At 49.2% G+C, this 23,132-nt stretch overlaps 1 protein-coding gene across 1 annotated transcript; it reads right to left on the reverse strand.

Moving 5' to 3' along the window:
- Positions 1-362: 362 nt before the first annotated feature.
- Positions 363-22,757, reverse strand: CLEC19A (C-type lectin domain containing 19A). Its single transcript, XM_030301261.1, has 5 exons — positions 22,560-22,757; positions 13,379-13,544; positions 5,885-5,978; positions 1,821-1,950; positions 363-539 (listed from the first exon to the last, which is right to left on the reverse strand). Exons 1-5 carry the CDS (start codon positions 22,645-22,647, stop codon positions 460-462), a joined length of 558 nt encoding a protein of 185 aa, XP_030157121.1. The 5' UTR covers positions 22,648-22,757; the 3' UTR covers positions 363-459.
- Between the last annotated feature and the right edge of the window lie 375 nt (positions 22,758-23,132).

The following is a 23,132-nucleotide window of genomic DNA, read 5'->3' on the forward strand; positions in this document are numbered from 1 at the left end:
TTACATATATCCACCACCCTTGTTTCTTAATTAAGCCAGTTTCAGTGTGACCAAGTCACCACTCTGTATCATTAAGACTTGCTTGTTTAAAACCTCTGCCTGGGGCGGCACGTGGGTGGCTCAGTCGGTTAAGCATCGGACTCTTGATTTAGGCTCAGGTCATGATCTCATGGTTCGTGAGATTGAGCCCCATGTTGGACTCCGTGCTGACAATGTAGAGTCTGCTTGGGATTCTCTCTCTCTCTTTCTCTCTCTCTCTCCCTCTCTCTCTCTCTCTGCCTCTCCTCTTCTCTCTCTCTCAAAATAAATAAAAATACACATTAAAAAATTGAAAACAAAAATGTCTGCCCAGGAGCTTTATCTCTTCTGTGGCTTATATTTATTGAGTGTCAGATTTACACTAGGTATACCTACATGATGTGCTGGAGTTGGGCTCACTTTTGACGGGGCAAGACCGGCTCAGTGAATGGTCAGAGACGCGATCTTGCAGACAAAGGGGAACTTGCGGCTGCATGTGTTATCATTCCATGACCTCAGAGCTGCAGTGAGAAGAAGCACAGAATCCGGGTGAGGGTCCACCTACCACAGTAAAAGTAACCTCACCGCCCCACTGGAGTAAAAGCCCTCTCCCGTGGCCTCATGTCTGCACTGGCACCCCTTTCTGGCTGGTGCTTGATGAGGCTGCTGTCCGGCCCTTCTCTCTCCTAAGGCTGGTCCTGACTTGCTGCTGTCGAGGGGCAGGACACCCTTTACCCAGGGGCTTGGCCCAGCTCTGACTCCCAGGCTCCAGACTGGCTCCCAGGATAGCAAGTCCCTGTTCCCTACCTCCCTATTCGAGTCAGGAAAAGAAAAAGGGGCGCAGAAGGAGCAGGAGTTGGGTGCTTGAATCTGGACTTTGGTAGATCCAGGTTTGAAACCCATTTCACTACTTGCTGTGTGACCAAGAACAAATTGTTTAACATCTCTGAGCTTCCATTTCTTCATCTGCAAAATGAGAATATGAATCATTTTCACTTCTCCAGATCGGGTTGAGGAGTGATGATGTTGCTCATGCTGATGGCGGTGATTGCTAATACCACATGCAAATCGTTGTGGCCACTTTAGGTACATTAGCTTCTTTCCTCTTCACAGCAACCTTGTGCGTTAAGTATCATTAGCCCATTTTGCAGATGCAGACTCTGAGCCAGGAGGTTAAGGCATTCACTTTGGACCACGCGATTAATAAGGGGTGGAGCTGGGGTTCGGAGAACAGCTGGATCAGCTGTGCCTCCTATAATCCTCACGTCTGCCCTGTGGGTAGAACGGTTACTAAATCCATTTTACAGAAGAGGAAGCGGAATCTCAGAGTGAATAAGTGATTCCCTGCAAGGTTACAGAGCTAGAAAGCAGCAAGGCAAGGGCTTGGACCCAGGTGTATATCCTTTTCACTACTTCCACCTCGGTGCTTCTCCAGGCATACCTCTGCTCTGATAGTGAGGAGCACGAGCCCGGGGTCGGGGCTGGCACTCCAGCGCACTGGGGAGCTGACACAGAAGCACCACCTTTTGACTACGGTCTGTGCGACCCTGCCCTTCCAACCTGCCCCATGCGTCTGCCTCCAATATCTTTTTAATCCAAGCACGGTCTGCAGGTCAACAATGCCCCGCTACCTACTGTTTAAACTGTATCCACGGCGGAGAAGGGCCCGGGCCCCCAACCCGGCCCACTCCGCCCCCATCAGCCCCCTAACGCCCAGGAAAAGGAGGGGGCAGGCAGTCTCTCTGCCATCCCCGGCTCCTCCCCAGTACCCCTGCAAAAGCCCTGATCTCACGGGCACTTACCGCTGGTGGGCCGGTACCATATCTGCACGCAGTCCTCTTCTGGGTCCTTGTGGACGCCGTCGTCCGGCTGGCTTCCGTCCCAGTAGCTGTAGTCATAGGAGGAGCCGTCGGTCCATTCAAACTGCCCTTCCTGGGCAGTCCCATCCAGAGTGGAGGAAGCCAGTCCGTGAGAGAAAGATCTGGCATCAGAGCCAGCCCCAGCTCAGGGCTGACATTCTAACGCCTCCATATGGAACAGTGCGGAAGCCCTCACTTTGGGGACGCCTAGGGGCTCGGTCCGTTAAGCCTTGGACTCCTGATATGGGCTCAGGTCATGATCTCACAGCTTGTGGGATCGAGCCTTGCCTTCTCGGGATTCTCTCTCTCCCTCTCTCTCTCTCTGCCCCGCCCCCACTCGTGGGCGCGCGCAGGAGCCTGCATGCTCATGAGCTCTCTCTCTCTCTCTCTCTCTCTCTCTCAAAAAGAATCTTAACAAGGGGCGCCTGGGTGGCACAGTCGGTTAAGCGTCCGACTTCAGCCAGGTCACGATCTCGCGGTCCGTGAGTTCGAGCCCCGCGTCGGGCTCTGGGCTGATGGCTCAGAGCCTGGAGCCTGTTTCCGATTCTGTGCCTCCCTCTCTCTCTGCCCCTCCCCTGTTCATGCTCTGTCTCTCTCTGTCCCCCCCAAAAAAAGAAAATAAACGTTGGAAAAAAAATATCTTAACAAACAAACTTTTTAAAAAGTCCTGGGGCGCCTGGGGGGCTCACTGAACTGAGCTTCCCACTTCGGCTCAGGTTATGATCTCAAGGTTCCTGAGTTTGAGCCCTGAGTTGGGCTCTGTGCTGACAGTATGGAGCCTGTTTGGGACTCTCTCTCTCTCTCTCTCTCTCTCTCTCTCTCTCTCTCTCTCTCTCCATCTCGCCCAGTCTCTCTCTCTCTCAAAATACATATATAGGGGCGCCTGGGTAGCTCGGTCAGTTAAGCTTCCGACTTCGGCTCAGGTCATGATCTCCTGGTTGATGGGTTTGAGCCCCATGTGGGGCTCTATGCTGATAGCTCAGAGCCTGGAGCCTGCTTCGGAGTCTGTGTCTCACATTCTCTCTCTCTCAAAAATAAATATTAAAATATTTTTTAAAAGTCCTCAGTTTGATGCGAGATACTGCTATTATACCATCACTACTAGCTGCTGTTTATTGAAGGTTCATTAATTGCCATCAGGTGCTCTACTTATTTTCTCCCCACCGCCGTCCAAGCAGGCATCATCATGTCTATTGCACAGATGAGAAAACTCCGACTCAGATTGGCCTAGCCAAATTCACATAGCTAATAAAGCATTGGTGCTGGCATTCAAACCCAGGTCTGTGAGACTCCGTGCCCAAGATTTTAACTACTACACTTTTTTTTTTTTTAATTCAATTTACCAGCAGACCGGAGTCACCCTTCATTTCTTTCCTTTTGTCCCTGTACTGTGTATTTTTCTTGCCTGATGTGAGACTTCTCTGTCCAATTACAAGAAAACTCCTGTTGGGAATTTGATTGGTGTTAAAATAAATGTGCAAATTAACTGTGGAAAGAACTATATCCTTGCCATGTTCTGGAACACGAGCCATTTCTGCATTTATTCAAGTCCTTAGAAAAGTCTCCCCCGAAAGACTGATGATTACGGAGGTGGCATCAGATAATGGAAACAGCATGCTGCTTCTGAGAGAGAGGCTAGAGCTAGATGCTACCCACCTCCTCACTGCCATCTGGACAGGTTACTTAACCTCCCCAGCCTCAGTTTCCACACCTTTACAATGGAGCTAGTCTCTCCCTCAGAAAGCTGTTGTGAGCAGTGATGAAGTAAAGGGCACAAAGGACTTAGCTAGTGCCCTGCAAGGAAGATTTTAAAAAACAAGATCTTTTACTGTATTGTTTGTTATTACTACACTTAATTATTGTAATACAAGTTCCTTAAACCCTAAGTGTATTCACAATCCTTTTTTTCTCTAAGTTTATTTATTTAAGTAATTTCTATACCCAACGTGGGACTCACACTCATGACCTTGAGATCAAGAGTCACATGCTCTTCTGACTGAGCCACCAGGCGCCCCTATAATCCCATTTTTAAAATTTATTTATTTATTTATTTATTTATTTATTTATTTATTTATGAGAGAGAGTGAGTGGGGGAGGGGCAGAGAGAGGGAGAGAGAGGAGCCCAAGCAGGCTCTGCACTGACTGCAGCAAGCCTGATGTGGGGCTCGAACTCATGAACCGTGAGATCATGACCTGAGCCCAAGTGGGATGTTTAATTGACCGGACCACCCAGGTGCTCCTATAATCCCATTTGAAAGTTACTATTACGAATAGAAATTTTGCAGTTCTTTTTTTTTTAATGTCTATTTATTTTTGAGAGAGAGAGCATGAGTGGGGGAAGTCCAGAGAGAGAGAGGGGGACAGAGGATCCAAGGAGCCTCTGTGCTGATGGCAGTGAGCCCGATGAGGGGCTCGAACTCATGAACCATGAGATCACAGCCTGAGCTGAAGTAGGACACTTAACTGACTGGGCCACCCAGGTGCCCATTGTGGGGTTGTTTTTTTTTTTTTTTTTTTTCAATTACAACTTCTATGTAGGTTCTTGCAAGATGAATTCTATTGATTTAAAAATATATATATCCAGGGCGCCTGGGTGGCTCGGTCGGTTAAGCGTCCGACTTCGGCTCAGGGCATGATCTCACGGTCCGTGAGCTCGAGCCCCGCGTCGGGCTCTGTGCTGACAGCTCAGAGCCTGGAGCCTGTTTCAGATTCTGTGTCTCCCTCTCTCTCTGCCCCTCCCCTGTTCATGCTCTGTCTCTCTCTGTCTCAAAAATAAATAAACGTTAAAAAAAAAATAAAAAAAATATATCCATCTCTGTTGAGTCTGGCTACTACTGTTGCTTCTGCTATTTGACAGTGACTTCTACCAGCCCTAGTGAGCTCTTAGAGTGTCCCAAGTGCCAGGCTAAGCTCACTGACTTTTCATAACAAGGCACTGTTATCATTACCCCCATTTTATAGCTGAGGAAACTGAAGCTCAGAGAGGTCAACAAAAAAAAATTGCCCAAAGTCGCCTACCAGCCAGTAAGAGGCAGGACGGGGGCTGGAACCGGAGCCCTATTCCCCGCAGTATTCTGGGGGCAGGGCTGGTAGCATACATGCAAAACAGAGACAGTATTCAGCTCCCCCAGGGAAAGTCTGGGGACAGAATTCCCAGGGGGACTCTGCTGCGATGTCGCCAGGTATGAGATCTGGCCTTGCTCTTCACCATTATTCCATCGACCCCTGCCCCATTTTGCATCCCAGACCCACTTGTCTTTCAGGTCCTCGAATAGGTCATGATCTCTCACGCCTCAGGACCTTTGCCCATGCTATTCCCTCTACGTGGAATGCTCTTCCTCTGGCTGACTCCTATTTATCCATTAGATACTAGCTTAAATGTCTTTAACTTAGGGAGGCTGTGGCAACCACGGAAGTGCCCTGCTTGGAACTCCCTCAGGAGGACCAGCTACAGGGAGCACGGCTGACCCACAGCCTCAGCTCCCCTGCCCCTTCAGATTCACCGCTGCGTTCACAGCCAGACCAGGTTTCCTCCAGGCTGTGCCCAGTCAGTCAGTGACTCAGCAGGTACTCAGGGGTGCTGGTGCCGGCCCATTCCTGCCCCAGGCGGGGTTCCTCGAGTGGCCATCCTTTGCCTGAGGACTCCCCACTGGCCTAGCCAAGTCTTTCTCAGAACTGTGCTATCACCACACTTATGTCCCCTCCTCTTTTCTCCCTCACAGATCTTTCCCCCTCAGAAATATTTTACACATCTAGTCACATTTTTGTGTCCACTGTTCTGGGAACTCACACCCAAACAGAGGCCTTCCCTGATCCTGCTATGTCCCCGTCATATACTCTTTCACAACACTACCTTCTACCTGGGGCATCCCGGTATCTGGTTTCTCTCCACGTGCTGGGCACGCCGCAGTGACCTGCCGTATGGGCCCCAGGTGAAAGGTCGGCTAAGTCAAACTGGCATCCTGGCTGCGGCTGCCCAGAGGGCCTGATGGCCCCTGCTTCCTTACCTGTCTGTGATCGTGAAGCCCCGTCCAGATGTCAGCTGGGATCCCAGGCACACAGCTGTTCACAAGGTCATACACAAAGACATTCTCTTCCCAGCTGCAAACGCAAGAAACGCAGTAGTGTTACTCGTCTCTGTTCATAGGACAGAGTCAAAAACTGAAAGCAATCCTTGTTTTTTCCTTCGTTTTCTTTTTTTTAACATTTATTTATTTTTGAGAGAGAGAGAGAGAGAGAGAGCTCACTCTAGTGGGGGAGGGGCAGAGAGAGGGGAGGGGAGACAGAGATGAATCAGGCTCCACACTGCAAGCGCAGAGCCCCATGCGGGGCTCAAACCCATGAACCATGAGATCATGACTTGGGCTGAAATCAAGAGTCGGCCACTGAACCGACTGAGCCACCCAGGTGCCCCTCCTTCTTTTTCTTTTTTTCTTTTTCTTTTTTTCTTTAAAAAAATTTTTTTTAACACTTATTTATTTTTGAGAGATAGAGAGAGACAGAGCACAAGCGAGTGAGGGGCAGAGAGAGAGGGAGGCACAGGATTTGAAGCAGGTTCCAGGCTCCGAGCTGTCAGCACAGAGCCGGACATGGGGCTCGAACCGACAAACTGTGAGATCATGGCCTGGGCCAAAGTCGGGTGCTTAACCGACTGAGCCACCCAGGCGCCCCTCTTTTTCTTTTTTTAATTACACCACCCATATGTGACTGTCTTTTCATGGCCACCTCTGGATCAGATCCATGCCAGTTCAAAGCAGATCTCAGCCCCACTATTCATCCTAAAAATTTACAACTGTCTCAAACACACCAGCAAATGAGGTGGATTATATTGACAATATCATGAAGAGACAGAGAAAGGGGTTTCTCATGCGCTCTGCACATCAAATAACTTGATGGAAATCTCCACTAGACACTTTCGTTTTCCTATGCTGCCAGTCCTTACATATCCTACCAGGTTTTTGTTCACATACCGCCTCCAAAATCTTTTGCCTCCCTGGAAAATTCGGCTCCGGGCTTGAACTTGCATAGCCCACTCAGCAACACCAAAGCCCTTTGGTTAACAGGCCACCCCTGCTTAGAAAGTGTCAGCCTTTTCAGGCTGCAATAACAAAATATCATAGACTGGATGGCTTTCAAACAACAGAAATCTATTTTTCACAGTTCTAGAGGCTAGAAGTCCAAGTTCAGGAGGCCAGCATGGTCAGGTGAGGGCCTTCTGGGTCACAGACTTCTCGCTGTGTCCTCACACGGAGGAAGGGGCAAGACAGCAATGTGGAGCGTCTGGTATAAGGGCACTAATTCCGGGGCGCCTGGGTGCCTCAGTCGGTTAAGCATCTGGCTCCTGATTTCGGCTCAGGTCATGATCCCAGAGTCATGGGATTGAGCCCCGTGTCAGGCTCCATGCTGAGCCTGCTTGGGACTCTCTCTCTCTCTCTCTTTTTCTCTCACCCTCAAAATAAGTAAAGAAACATTAAAAGAAAAAGGGTGCTAATCTCATTCATGAGGGCTTCACCTCATGACCTAATCACCTCCAAATGTCCAACCTCCGAATATGGTCACGTTGGGCGTTAGGATTTCAACCTATGAATTTGGGGGGTGGGACACAAATATTCAAACCATAGAAGACGGCATTGGTGTCTTCTTGGGGGACCCTCACCTCCTATTTCAAAGAACTCAGAAAATACTTCACCTAACAAAAGACATCGGTAGAGGACACTGAAAGCAGTCTGCTGCCCAGAGCAACAAAGAAATGGAGATGGATGGATGGATAGAGAGAAACATAGAGATTTTCCTTGGATCATTAAAATGTTTCCTGAGTGCTGACTTCCTGACAGGTACCGTGTTGCATGTTTTGCATATGTGAAGTCACCGCATTGCCTTTTTTTTTTTTTTTTTTTTTGCATTGTCATATCAATGGGACACTGGGATGGACACCCCTGGTTGCTTACTCCACAGCCATCTCTGGTCTCTTTGCCTGTTGCCCACATAAGAAGTTAGGAAAGAAAGGGCACCTGGGTGGCTTGGTCAGTTGAGCATCTGACTCTTGATTTCGGCTCAGGTCATGATCCTAGGTTCGTGGGATGGAGCCCCAAGTCAGGCTCTGTGCTGAGCAGGGAGCCTGCTAGAGATATTCTCTCTCTCTCTCTCTCTCTCTCTCCCCATCCTTTGCCCCTCTGCCCTGCTTGAGCATGCCCACATGCTTTCTCTCTCTCTCTCTCTCTCTCTCTCTAAAATAAAAAACACCACCCAAAAAGAAGTTAGGAAAGCTAGGTTTCACTTTCTAGCCTCCTCTTCAGCCACCACTGGCCATCAACCCCAGGTGGGCCAACTGGATGTAAGCGGACTTCCGTAAGGGGCGTCTGGGAAATACCGCCCTCCCTGATAAATGGAGACAGGTGTGCGGAAAAGGCTGCAGGGTCCATCGAGGCCTTTCCTTCTTGGGTTATAGTTGAGGGTGGACCTGATGTTTGAAGCTGCTGCACTGAAGAGCCTGGGGAAGGGAACAGCTCACCCAGCGCCCTGCTACCAGGGAGCCTGGAGAACGCCATCGGCAGAGGCCAGAGGGCAGGTAAGGGAGGTGAGGGCAACGGACACACAATAGACTCGGCTCAAGGAGCTCACAGACCCAGAGGGGCAGATCCCACCAGACCAGGGGTCCCATTTTCGGCTTCCACGTGGCATTAAGGTAGACTTCAGTATGTTCAAGAAATCTTTATCAAGTCATAGTTAGCAGCCTCAGACCGAATAACTAGCAAATAACTCACTTTAAAACGGGACTCTGGTGAGGTGCCCTTTATGCTGCAACAAAGCGTATCTGCTGTCATCGGCTTCACCGGATGGCCACTCTCCACGGGCTGCCACCTTGTCTAAAATGCCCCCTATTAAATTCCCTTTGTCCTGAGGCCCTGGTAGCCAATCAGAGCACCCACGTTTATTCTGCTTCGTTCTGTGTTTGTGGAAGACATTGCCAATCCGTTCCAGAAGCACTCAGAATCTTTCTCAACACCGTGCTGCAGGCAATCCCATTCAGGGAGCTGCAGATACAGTTGGGAACTCAATCTTTGGGTCTCCCCCAAATTCATTTGTTGAAACCCCATATTCATATGTTGGGAATATATGAACCCAAATTCCTATGTTAATACCAGTGTGATGGTATTAGAGGGTGGGGACTCTGGGAGGTGATTAGGTCATGGGGGTGGAGCTCTCATGAATGGGATTAGTGCCCTGAAAAGATGCCAGAGAGCTCTCACCCCTTCCCCGGTGAGGATGCAGCTCGAAGATGGCCATCGTGGACCAGGGAGCAGGCTCTCCCACTATGAACCTGACCATGCTGGCACCCTAGCTTGGACTTCTCGCCACCAAACTGGGAGAAATACATTTCTGTTGTTTGTAAGCCATCCCGTCTGTCGTGTTTTTGTAACAGCAGCCTGAATGGACTAAGAACCGAGATACTGTTGGAGGAAACGGAAGGGAAAAAGGGTGAGTGGGGCAGGGCTTGCTGGCCCTCAGAAAGATGATCTGACATGGGAACCTTAAGTAAGAACTGGCCCCCTTGAGATGCCTAGAATTATAATAAACGGAACTATTAATGGCTCCCTCTCTTGAGCACTCAGTGACGAGCTAACTTTGTAAGAACTTCAGATGCTTGGTCTCCTTGGTCAGACAGTGTAGGGAGGAAGTGGCAGAGCTGGGACTGGTCCAGGACTGTCTGAGTCTAGTGTCCTTCCTTCTTCCTTGGGAACATCTGCTGTTTCCATTCTTTAGGCTTCCTCATCCTTGAATATCCTGATCCAAGATGGTCCTTCCAGGAAACCTTCCCTGAATACCCCCTATCCACTCCGGACCACCTGGAGCACACATTTCTGACTTCCCAGAGGCAGGCTGGTTGGTTTATTTCTCTATTTCTTAAGGTCTGGTGTCCTCAAATGAGCCACAAGGACCACATAAACAACACCAAACCTTACTTCTACTTGACATCAGCAGGGCTCTCGTCAACATTGATGTTCCAAGAGTATGTGTTCCACCGTGTGAGGGAATCCACTTTCTGGGGACAGGGTGTTCTTCACCCTAGTGGGTCCTTGAGCTTGGTCCTGCCCCGCTAGGTAAGCACTGGCATCCCCACACGCCTCTCTCATGCACAATTTGGGGTCTCCTACATTGACTGCTGAGCATACACGTTGAGCAGTCATCGGGTAGAGTGGCCGCCTAGCCATTTTAGCACTTTGTCATCTTTGTTCAACAGCACCTGCTTGGGAAAAAATTTCCATATTTCATTGCATTTCCCCCATAACTGGTCAAAATAACTGGAACATAGAGAAGCCCAAGGTGCTACTGCAAGTAATAAGGAGCATAGAGCAGTTGAACTTAATTCAACTCAACTGCCTCTTGAAACAAAGGCGGAAATGATTAGGTAAGCAGAAAGTATGAGGATGTTAAATTTCAATCAGATGCTCCACAGACAGACATAAGCTGATTGTGTGTTTAATTATGAAAGAAAAAAATAAAAGCATGAAGAAAACACCAGAAATATAGAATTGGATTGTGTCTCAAAGACAAGATGTAATTAGGGATTTTATAATAGCGTCTAGCTTTCTGTGAACTGAACTTCACATACAACAGGTTAAGGAGTTGTTCAGATCCAACTTTCCAAAATGTTTTCATAAAAGTATCATAGACCGGGATGCCCGGGGGTGCTCAGTCGGTTAAGTCTCTGATTCATGATCTCTGCTCAGGTCATGATCTCATGGTTCATGAGTTTGAGCCCCGCGTTGGGCTCTGCACTGACAGAGTTTGGGATTCCCTCTCTCCCTCTCTCTGCCCCTTACCCACTTGCTCTCTCTCTCTCTCTCTCTCTCAAAATAAGTAAATAAACTTAAAAAAAAAAAGTATTAATACCAAAATGGAAAACTACCTGTAAAAGAGAGGAAAGGGAGAGAATGTTAGTAGTACAAGAAGGAAAAAGAGGGGGCATTCGGAGTTGAGAAGACAGGAAGAAGGTAGGTTGAGGCAGCAAAGGACCAGAATTGGGTCAAGAATTGCCTGGAAACTCCCCACATTTGCCCAGAATCTTTGCTGATGCCTAGCTAAGGTTGAGGTTATAAGCACCATGAGAGGCTGAACTGTCCTGCCTGTGGGCTGGCTAAAGAGAAATTTTCACTTGGAATCATTTTAAAATGTACTCTTTATTCCGAGTATCTCATTTTCCTCTACAGCCTTGAAAGTTTTGACACCTTCTTTGATCCACCGGTGTGCGGGCCGGTCCTGTGCTCTGCCTGTATCACAGCGGATTTGCCCTGAAGACTGCCTTTCCCACGTTTTCTTGTCAGCTTCCCCGCAAGCAGCGGGAAGGGCCAGAAGAGGAAGGGGGCAGAGAGAAGCCGAGAGAAGCCCGGTATTTCTCTCCCTGCCTCGGGAGTTGCTGGCGGGGGCTGCCTCGCCTTGGTGGCTCCAGCTCTATGAGACTGGTTTGCCTTCCCATTAGGGGTGGAATTGGCTTCCTGCTGTTGTGAATCTCTAGACTGCCTCATTACTGCCTCTTTACGATCTTAGATTCCATCACTCGTGCGTATTAAATTCTGTTCTGCATGTCTGAAGTGGTTCCCGTTCTCCTAATAGACCATGACAGCCTCCCATCTTCTTCAGCAGCACTGAGAATACAGTGGGAGCTCTGTGTATCTGTTGGCTGAATACATGGAGGATTCATTTAAAAACTAAGACAGGGGTGCCTGCGTGGCTCAGTCTGTTGAGTGTCCGACTTCGGCTCAGGTCATGATCTCACGGTTCATGAGTTCGAGCCCCATGTCGGGCTTATAGTGCAGAGCCTGCTTCTCCGTCTCCCTCTCTCTGCCCCTCCGCCACTCACGCTCTCTATCTCTTTCTGTCAAAAATAAACATTAAAAAAAAAAACAACTAAGATACAGGACCCCTTCTCTGTTCTTAACAAAAGTCAGTGACTCTAAAGCATAAAGAACCAACTGTCTTTCTGACTTCAAGTCTCTGAGGTCCTTGAAAAGAAGCCATACATCGGCAAGGCCGTCGGGTGTGAAAGCAAGTCAGTTAGAGGTGATGAAGGGGCACCCGGGTGGCTCAGTTGGTTAAGCGTCTCACTCTTGATTTTGGCTCAGGTCACGATCTCACGGTTCGTGAGATCGAGCCCAATGTCAGAGCATGCTTGAGATTCTCCCTTTCCCTCTCTGCCCCTCCCCAGCTCGTGCTTGTTCTTTCTCAAAATAAATAAATAAATATAACAAACAAATAAATAAAAGGTGATGAAAAATGGGCTCCAGGAAAGGTGGGCAATGAGTGCAATTACGGTGCCACGGAGTTAGGGTGACTTCAGTGAAGAGACGGAGGAGAAGGGGATGGGAATTCCTAGCAGAGGGAACAGAATGTGCAAAGGTCTGGAGGAGTAAAACGGTTGCACCACACCGTAAAACTTTGAGACAGTCAATGTGGCTGGGGCTTAGGAGACACAGAGGAATGCTGAAGGTGGCCTTGGTGGGTGGTAATTCGACTGTTCAGGTTCCAATCCCAGCTCCACCACTTTAAAGCTATGTAACTTTGAGCAAGTTACCTTCTTGGAGGATCGGGTTCCGTGTCTGTGCAAAGGAAGATACCTACCCATTATGGTTTGAGAGAGCTTCAAAATGATGCTGTACACAAACACTCAGCAAATAGACGTCAGTTATTATTCCTCGTATTATATTCTTGGTATATATATTATGCACATTGTATCGCAGGGTCAAGCCCCGTGTTGTCATGCGGGGCACAGCACAAAATCAGCACATGTGAAGGTGGATCCTGTAGCAGCTCTTAGCTTCCCATGCTACACGCTTCGCCTTCAACTGTTTCAATGAGAAATTGGGCTGGATCGGTTTGTTTCTTTCTTCTTTTTTTATTTTTTATTTTTTTATTTTATTTTATTTTTTTTTAATTTTTTTTTCAACGTTTATTTATTTTTGGGACAGAGAGAGACAGAGCATGAACGGGGGAGGGGCAGAGAGAGAGGGAGACACAGAATCGGAAACAGGCTCCAGGCTCTGAGCCATCAGCCCAGAGCCCGACGCGGGGCTCGAACTCACGGACCGCGAGTTCGTGACCTGGCTGAAGTCGGACGCTTAACCGACTGTGCCACCCAGGCGCCCCTTTGTTCTTTTTTTAATGTTTATTTAATTTTGAGAGAGAGAGAGAGAGAGAAAGCAGGAGTGGGGGAGGGGCAGAGAGAGAGGGAGACAGAATCTGAGGCAGACCCCAGGCTCTGAGCCGTCAGCACTGAGCCCAACGCAGGGCTTGAACCCATGAACTACGAGATCATGACCTGAGCCCAAGTTGGACGCCTAACCGACCGAGCCCCCCAGGCCGGATCCGTTTCAATGAGAAATTGGGCTAGATCAAAGTTAGCTTGAATTACCAAAGAGAAACACCAGTGAGAAATGCCAGTTTTCACTCTCCGTTCCAAAGGGGGTGCTTGGTTGGGCTATGGGGCACGGATGTCCACTCACCTGTGGATGGAGGCCAGTTTCGCAGACTTCCTGCCAATGGAGAACTCAGAACAGTAGAAGTCAGCCTCGGCCCAAGTCTTATTGAGAGGGAAAAATCGGTAGCAGTGGCCTTTGAACTCCATCCAGAATAGTGGGCACAGAGAAGCCGGGGGCAGCTCGGGCATGACTGCGGGCAGAGAAAGAGACTGGCGGGAGGGCTGGTAGCGTGGAAACATTGTTCCTACAGCTTATGACACCTTTTCAAGAGTGAAAGTAAAACATGTCCCATTGTGATCAGTAACATTCTGTGCTTGAGGTCCAAAAAATACATGCGTACCTAAAATTTACCAAATGACAAAAGTAATATATGCTCATTGTAGAACACTTGAAAAATGTTACTGCTTTGGTGTGTTTTTCTTCGTATCATGCTTGAACGCAGTGATTTGTAAAAATTCAATTCTTATATTGTACTATACATACCTGTCAATATTCAGAGTTCCAAAAATTAGAATATATTCCCCTCCTGTTATTATAAATTTTCATAAACATTGTTTTAAATAGCTCTTGAATACTCCACGGAGTGGTCCCCCTAGAGTTTATTTAATCATTCCCCTATTTGTGGATAATTAGACTGGTTCCCTTTTTTTAAAAACAAATACACATAATGCTGAGATGAACAGCCTCATACATCAAGCTTTTTTCAGCATTTCTGAAGATTTTCCAAGGAGAGATTTTTAAGGCTTTGATACAACTTGCTAAATTGCCTCCTGAAAGCAATTTATCCTCCCACAGTAATGTCTGAGAGTGCCCATCTCACAGTGCCCTCGCCAGTGCCGGGTGTTGTCACTTTAATGGCAATCTTTGCAAATTTTATAAGCAAAAAAAAGGTGCCTTGTTTCAATGCGCAACTCTGGGCTCTGTGGTGAGGGCAGACATTTCTCCACGTGTTTACTGACAAACTATAGCCAAGACTATTTATATCTGTAGCCCATCGAACTACTGGGGTTCAGGAAGCATCCTTAATTCTGAAAAAGCACAGATGGAAATCCACTTTTGAGACAATAAAGTTCCTCCAAGCCTCGACCCCCTTGAAGGCCTCTTAGGAGATATCTTTTTTTTGGAAACCACAACTCAAGATGACTGGTTTCGAGGAAGAAGGGGCACTGAGAGCCTGCCTTGAGCTATGTTAGCTAGCTCACCCACGGTGGGGGGCAGGGCTAACATCTGTTGGACTGGGACTCTGGAGGTCCGGGTCCCAGCCTCCAGCTCTGTGCCTAACATGCCAGGTGACAATGGCACATTCAGCTGTCAAACTGGTTGATCTCTGGGGCCCCTCTTGTGGCCCCCCAAGGGTGTGGGATCTTTGCCTTTCAAGCCACTGTAACAGCTGGCTGAGCTCTTGAATAATAAAGTAGTGGACAACATTTATGAAGCATTTGTAATGTGTCACACACCTACAGGGAAACTGAGGCTTGGACAGGTTAAGTGACTCGCCCAAGGTCATCCTGCTCGCAAGTGGCAGGTAGGGATTTGAACCGAACCTCCTGACACCAGAGTCTTTGATCTGAAAGTCCACGTGATGCCTCATCATGGGACATCAACGGGGCTGAGAATGGTTCACTATCTTTCAGCACCTTACTTCATAGAAGTTCGCCAAATGCTTGGCGTCCATGGATTGCTCTGTAATAGTATGATTATTAATGATTAGCTCAGGGTTTCATAGCCGGGGTTGATGGGGTTTCGGGGATCCATTGTGTCCCCTGAAATGAAGTGCAAAATCAAGAGTGTGTACGTGTGCATGCGCATTTATCTGGGGGAAAGAGTCAGATGTCTTAATCCAGACAGCTACGCTAAGCAGACAGGTTCCATGTCTCCCATCACTGACCAGAGCCACTGGGCTTTCTCATTTGACCAGAACTCCCCTTCCTACCCCCCGCCCCAGACAGCCACACCGTCAGTCCTGCTTTGTTCCACCTCTTGAAACAGTGGATGTTGCTGAGCTCTTTGTAGGAACTTTGTGGCACTACCTTTGAAGATGCAGAGAGACTTTAATAATTAAATGAAAGGGACTGGAAGGGGAGAAAGGAGGCGGCCAGGGTTCCTACTCCCCTCTCCCCAAGGTCCAAAGGCTTCTCCTGGGTCCTAAAGCCTGGTGGATATTTCCAAAGCAGGTCTCCCTGTGGAAAACAAGCTCCCTCCTTCACCCTCCTGGTTCCTTTGATTTTGTCCACTGAACAAATGGTGGTTATGGATGCCTGGGGTGAAACATACCAGAAAATGGGGCTGTGACAGGTCACTGCTCAATTATTCCCTTTTCCACCTGGGCAGGCAAAGGCCTTTAATTGGAAGGATCTGGGAGGCAAAAAGCCACGTGTTTGCACATGGGATAATGAACTCCACCCTGCCTGGTATCCCACACCCCCCTTCCCTCTGGAATTTCTAGAAACTGAGACTAGAAGGGTCTTAGAGGCCTTTTATCAGCCTGAACCCCAAAGTAGCCTTCGCCAATCTGTGTCTCTCTCACGAAGGGATTTCTATAGGTTTACAGCTTGATGAGTCAGGTAATGATGGCAGGTAATGATGGTAACAAACAGGACCAACCCCACCGGCTGTCACCTGAACCAGGCATGGTGTCAGGCTCTTTGTACATATCAGCTCAGTTAGTCTTCACACATCCTACAAGGTAGATACCACAATCACTCTCGTTTTACAGAGGAAGGAACCAAGGACAGAGAGGTTGAGTAACATGCCCAATATCACACAGCAGCTGAGTGGTGGAGGTGGTTTTAAAAGCCAGGCTGTATGGCTCCAGACCTAATTTAGAGATTCCTGTCGGATTTAAGCCCATTTCCTTTTGACTCAGTCTTGATGGTCTGGACATTCATTCATTTCCTTTTTCATTCAACAAATTCTATTTGAGCACCCACTTGGGCTCAGGCAGTTAGCTGGAGATACTGTGGCCAGCTACACAGAGGGGGCTTCTGATCGCTTGGGTTTTACAAGATTGACATAAAGAAAAATAACAATGGGGGCGTCTGGGTGGCTCAGTTAAGCGTCCAACTTTGGCTCAGGTCATGGTCTCATGGTTCGTGGGCTCCCCGCGTCTGGCTCTGGGCTGACAGCTCAGAGCCTGGAGCCTGCTTCCGATTCTGTGTCTGCCTCTCTCTCTGCCCCTCCCCTGCTTGCACTCAGTCTCTGTCTCTCAAAAATAAGTAAAATGTTAAAAACTTTTTAAGAAAAATAAGCACAGAAATAAATTATTATGTCGTTTGTGGATGTGGGTCATGCTGGCAAAAACTTGAGGGAGCACCCCCAAATTATTTTTGGAGGCTGGTTATTTGTTTACTCGCTTTGTCTCCCTAGTTGAACTGGTGGCCACTCCAACTGTCTCCTCAAGGAGCTCATGGGTTGATTAGCACAGGACACCAGAGCCCCCTTCCCAGATGGGGAAATTTCAGGGTGTTGCCACAGGAGCACCTAAAAGTGGCACCTAGAATTTGGAGATCTGGGAAGCTTCTGGGAGGGGATGATGTCTCAACTGAGACCTCAAAGATAAGAGTCAGGGAACATGTTTCCGGTGAGGACACAGCAGATGCAAAGGCCTGGGGGTATGAGAGAATATGGAACATTTGGAGAACTGCAAATGGTTCAGCCAAGCTGGGAATCCGAGAGGGTGAGAAGGTAAGAGATGAGGCCAGAGGTGACAGAGGGAGGGTGGAGGGGAAGGAAGGGGAGGGGATGCACAAAAGGGCTCGTTGCTCTGGAAACGGGGAGCCTGCAGTGGTCTTTTCCTTCAATTAGCAGCACTAAAGGCCACCAAGGTCTCCCAGCTGGGGTGGGAGTCAAAGTCTTTGGGAGCTCTGAGCTTGTGAAGAAAAAAGAACACACCAGTGGAGTTCAGGCCTCATTTTTTCTCTCTCTCTCTCTTTTTAAAAGAAGAAATTGTCACCTTCCCACTCAATCTGGCTGCTCGCTCCCCTGGCACCAATCCAGCCGCCCACAGTGCACTACCACGCTGCCTCCCGCCCAGATCCGCCTTGGGAGCCAGCCAGGAGGGGTGGTGAGGGAGGCTCTGGGGGCCACGTCCCAACCCCCAGCCCCACCCCCACTCCTGGGCCCCAGATGTCCCAGGAGACCAGGAAGGTGGCCTCTGGGAGGGCTGCCTCACTTCCCGCTGCCTCCCTGGTTCACACAGCCCGCTGTCAGGCCGTCCTCCTCACTAGTGAGTCCTGGATCCGCACTGGTGGTCGTGGGCTTCTCATGCCCGAGTTTTGCTCTCCCTTCTCTGGGCCACTCTCGTGGCCACAAGATAGAGAGGAAAGAGCAGTGGGAAATGTCTTACATTCTTAATAGCAGCAGCCATTCATTGGGTGGTGAGTGTATAACTGCTCAGATCAGGCTAGGAGGGGTATTGGTATCATGCCCGTTTTACAGCTGAGCAAACTGAGGCTCAGAGAGCTGAGGTCACTTGCCCCTACAGCTAGCAAATGGTGGTGGTATCAGGATGGACTCAGACATCCCTAAACACTAAGTGCCTCCAGGAAACCTCTTTTTTTTTTTTTCCTGGTCTTGGTTTTCTCATTTGTAAGACAAATATATCAAACACCAAATTTAACAGTTCATATGCTGAAGCCCTAACTCTTCAATGTCTTTGGACATGGGGCACTTGGGAGGTGATCAGGGTTAGATAAGTTCATGGGGGGGGGGGGGAACCTATGATAAGTGCTCTTATAGGAAGAGAAAGAGAGAACAGAGCCCCCCACCCCCACCCCCCTCTCTCCACTGTGAGGGGAGACAGCATCTGGAAGAGAGTACTTGCCAGGAACCAAATTGCTCAAGATCTTGATTTTGAACTTCCCAGGCTCCCAAACTGGGAGAAATAAATTCCTATTATTTCAGCCTCCCAGTGTATGGTGTTTTCACCATAGGTTATAGCAGCCTGAGCTAAGACCAAAAGTTAATTAAGCAAATAATTCAATGTTTCCTGGGTGCCTACTGGGCTTTGAGGTCTGTGACCTCAAGTCGCTCAGTATGGAGAGAGGAACACACACATGGCAATGAGATGCACTTCAGAAATATGCAGAGGGCTCCGTGACCGTGGAGGAGGGGTGGGGAACGGGCCAGAGCGTCCATGCGGCACTCTGGGATCTGACTCTATGATCCAGGCTCTGAGATGTCTTCAAGGAAGTAGGGACATCCAGTTGCTCAGACCTCCATGCTCCAGCGTGGACTCTGGAGTCCAACGGCCCCAGCTGGACACTCAGTGCTTTGTGCCTCTGTTTTCTCATCTAAAAATGGACATGACGATAATGCCTACTTCACAGGGAAGCCATGGCCTGGCTCATGGTTGGATCCGAGTAAGCATTAGATATTACTATACTACAGAGACAGCTTGGGCCCCGAAACCTGCCTGGAGCTGGGAGTACAGTGCCAGCTTCCTGGAGGAAAGAGAAGCCCGATTCCCCCTTGCCCACCCCCGGGGGCCTGCGGAAGCAGCCAGTGAGCTTCAGACTTCAAACGCTTTGCTGGAATGTCCTTTGCTGTGAAGAGTACTTGGCCTCAGGAGCCAGGAAATGAAACTTGTTGGTAACGGTTGAAGAATCATAATGGCAAATATTTATGTAGCTTTTACTAGGTGCCAGGCTCCCTTCTAAGCACTTTACACTCATTAATCCACTTAAACAATGTGATCAAAAGCCAGGTTCGGAGAAAAGGTTTTACGGAAAGGCTGTAGTCTGGCTAAAGCCTCCAAGCCTTCCAGAATTGTCTAAAGTGATCTCAAGCAAATCTAGAGGTGTGGCTCCGATGCACTGTGTGCATATATCTTCACGTGCATGGAAGGTTAGGAGCGCTGGGATCAGTAATAATATGACCAATGCTCTTTTCTGCAAGGAAAAGTTGGGAGTATCCAGGGGAGGATAAACTAGGCCCATTCTCAATAAGGAGGGCTTTGATTGTGCCCTCAGCTTCATGGTCTGCAGGGGCCCCCTGACACCCTAAGATGAGCCCTCCCTAGTCACACATCAACATGCACACTCATACACACACACCTGCACGCACGCGTTCTCTTCTGACTCGAAGTCACTTTCCTCTAGAAGATCTGTCTGCCCAGGCCCCAACTAGACTTTCTGCTGGGCTGGGAACCTGGAGAGAAGGAGAACTACCACTTGGACGGATGATGACCGTGGCAGGGTCACTGGCCTCTGTAGGCCTCGACTTCCACACCTGTAATATCGAAGGGTTAGGCTCCATGGATTCCCCAACCCTTCCTGCCAACTTCAGTTCTGAGCTTTCCAAGTTGCCGGGGTTTGAAGTGATCTCAGTGCCCCTCTCAGCTGAGCTGGGGGTGAGCTGGGGGAGAGATGTCTGGAAGTTCCTTTCTCCAGTGGAGGTTTCTGTCACAGCAGAAGACCGTCTCTGGCCATTTCTATCATCTCGTCAACAACTGCAGTAACAGAAGTACTAGCGGTAAGAACTCAGTTTTTAAGCACTTACCGTGTGTTAAGCACTTCACGTCATGACCTCACTGAAGATCCCCCAAATGTCTGGTAGGCACTGCTAATTCTCCCCACTTTCTAGAGGAGGAAACTTGATGCTCAGAGATGCCAGGAGCATAAGCAGTAAGAGAGAGAGAGAGAGAGAGAGAGAGAGAGAGAGAGAGAGAGAGAGAGAGGAGACTCCCCAGTTGTTTCCACTTGCAAACTCAGCCTCAGGCCCTTTCCACATACTGGATACAAAGGAAAGACTGCAATATACAAGGCAGACTTCAAGCATATTTTGTCCATCTTCTCTCCTGCTTGCCCATTGCATGGATGCGGAAACTGAGCCATAAGAGCAAGGATGAAAGACATTATTATGGACGGAATGTTTGTGTCCCCCTGGTCCCCCCATTCATATGTTGGAGCCTTAACCCCCAATATAATGGTTAAGTGGGGTCTTTGGGGGGGTAATGAGGGTTCAATGAAGTCAGGAGGGTGGGACCCCCATGATGGGACTAGTGTCCTTATAAGAAAAGGAAGAGAGGGGTGCGTGGGAGGCTCAGTCGGTTGAGCATCCGGCTTCAGCTCAGGTCATGATCTTCCCGCTTGTGAGTTCGAACCCCGCATTGGGCTCTGCGCTGACAGCTTGGAGCCTGGAGCCTGCTTCTGATTCTGTGTCTCCCTCTCTCTCTGCCCCTCCCCCGCTTGCACTCTGTCTCTGTCTCAAAAATAAACAAACATTAAACGAATTAATACAAATAAATAAATAAAAATAAAAAAGAAGAGGAAGAGGGACCAGAGTGTGCACATGCTCTTTCTCTCTCTGCCATGGGAAGACATAACAAGAGGGTGGTCACCTGCAAACCGGGAAGAGGGCCCTCACCAGGGAACTGAATCAGGCAGCACCTTGACCTCCCAGCCTCGGAACTTCGAGAAACAGATTCCTGTTGTCGAAGCCACCCAGTCCATCGTACTTTGTGATGGCAGCCAGAGCTGACTGAGACAGATGCTCAGAGATTTTATGACAGAACTGGAGCCCCTGACACTTGCCCGAATGAACTCATCTCCCACCATCAGGGTGGCCAGATTAAGAAGGAGGCCCAGGTAAATCTGAATTTCAGATAAACAACTAATTTTAAGCCTACGTCCCACATAATTTTTTTAAAAAAATGTTTTTATTTATTTTTGAGAGAGAGAGAGAGCACGATCAGGGGAGGGGTAGAGAGAGAATTGCACAGAGGATCCGAAGCGGGCTCTGCGCTGACAGCAGAGAGCCTGAAGCAGGGTTCGAACTCACAGACTGTGAGATCATGATTTGAGCCAAGATCAAGAGTCACTCAACCGATCGAGCATTCCAGGCCCCTGTCCCACGTAATATTTGAGACATGTTTATGCTGAAAGATGACTGTTTACCTGAAATACAAATTTACACGGGCACCAGGCATTTTCTCTGGTAACCCTATCACCCCACTGTTTAAGTTGGTCCCAACACTGTAACATCCCAATAATGTGGTCTTATGGGAGTCTTACAAGTAGTTCATTATTAGTCATACTTTAATGGGGATCAAAACGGTATCTCTGCCATAAAGTTATTGTGAAGGTTAAATAAATCTATACACACAAAAAAGTGCTTAAAACAATGCCCGGCATATAGTAAGGGCTGTGTAAATCTTAATTGGTTATAGGTATTATTTAATTAATTAATTAATTTATTTATTGAGAAACAGAGTGCAAGCGGGGGAGGGGCAGAGAGGGAGACAGAGAATCCAAAGCAGGCTCCAAGCTGTCAGCATAGAGCCCGACACGGGGCTCAAACTCACGAAAAGCAAGATCATGACCTGAGCCGAAGTCGGACACTTAACTGACTGAGCCATCCAGGCACCCCATTAATAATAATAATTATTACTATTTTCACATATTTTAAACAACGTTTGGAAATAACCTTCGCGGCAGAGGTGACAGGCAAGATCCTCAGCCCTGAGCAGGCTGCAGGATTCAGGAATCTTCCCACCCGGACGGGTCTCTCAGAACGAGCCCCCAGCCTCCGCATTGCCAAGAGGAGAAACGGAGCTCATTTGAAGCCCTGAGACTTTCAAGCTGGAGACTGGAACGCCGCACGCCAGAGGCTGCTAGGTCCCAATTCCCAGGGACACAGAAAACCCTCCGAAGTGGGCCACAGAGCAGTGGCCTCCAGGGAGGTCACGAGAGGGACAACTGTGTCCCCTCAGCCTGCCCAACGGTGGTGGCGCAGCAGCAGGTCCGAAAGCTCCCTGAGGGCAGCTGCCACAGCCAGGGTGGGGGTGGGGAGCCCAGGTGCCAAATCCCTAACAGAAACAGCCTTTTCAGATCTTCCTAGGGTGCCAGACACCAAGCCTGAAGTACTCCCCCACTTTATCCGACTTCCCTTGCAGAGTAGCCCCAGAGGGTGCCACTCTCACCCCCATTGTCCAAAGGAAGCTGAGCTCAGAGAGGTTGAGAAACTTGGGCAAGGTCACACAGTTTTTAAGTTGCAAAACTGGGATTTAAAATCAGGACTTTTGGGGCGTGACCCTAGCACAATGCCCCTGGGGCCCGGGGGGGGGGGGGAGAGTCCAGCTCAGCTCCCGCCACACCGTGGGTCAGGCAGGCCTGCAGCCCACGCAGCCAGGCCTCACGGATACAACCTCAAGCATCTGTGAGGTGTCCTCCTCTCCGCCTGCTCCGGCCCTGGCCCCTATGCTCACCTGGGCTGATATTGATGTCCGTCTGTGGAAAAGCCTGTGCAGAAAGGAGGGTCAGTGAGGCCGCGGCCCACAACCCCCACCTTTGCATCCTGAGCCCCGAGGAAGCCACCTCCAGGCCAGAGTGGAGGAGAGAAGCCTTTCTGGGAGCTCTTCTGGGCGCAGGCGAGAATTGCTGGGAGCTCCGGACTCACTGGGTAGACCCCAGTCTCCTCCTCCTCCCCTCCCTTCTCTCCTCCCTCCTCCCGGCACTGGCACTGCTGGAGACAGCTCCGAGTGACAGCTTGAAGGCTGCCGGGGTCAGCCCCCTCCGGGGAACTAAGAGAAACCCGCAGCCCTGCTTCTGAGCCACTGCGTGGCCTTGGGCATGTGCTCACTTCTGTGAGACTCAGTTTTCTCCTCTGTAAGATGGGATAATAACAGAGTTTGTATCTGGGCCTGTCACAGGAAAGAAAGTATCTTGGATCCCGTAGAGGAAATACATACATACCAGAAGATAAAAATGCAACTCGGAGCCCAGTGCGGAAGGAAGTCGGAAGTCGGAAGTCCACAGCAGGCGGGAGGCTTGCTTCGGCT

Source organism: Lynx canadensis, chromosome E3, assembly GCF_007474595.2.
Source record: "Lynx canadensis isolate LIC74 chromosome E3, mLynCan4.pri.v2, whole genome shotgun sequence".
Classification (NCBI taxonomy): Eukaryota; Metazoa; Chordata; class Mammalia; order Carnivora; family Felidae; genus Lynx; species Lynx canadensis.

Bases quoted from the DNA above. Each gene is read 5' to 3' on its own strand.
- CLEC19A (XM_030301261.1), bottom strand. From the start codon at position 22,647: ATGCAAAGGTGGGGGTTGTGGGCCGCGGCCTCACTGACCCTCCTTTCT. The intron at 1,951-5,884 runs GTAAGGAAGCAG...GGGACTGCCCAG, and splicing joins GGCTTCACGATCACAGACAG to GAAGGGCAGTTTGAATGGAC. The intron at 540-1,820 runs GTAAGTGCCCGT...TTCTCACTGCAG, and splicing joins ATGGTACCGGCCCACCAGCG to CTCTGAGGTCATGGAATGAT.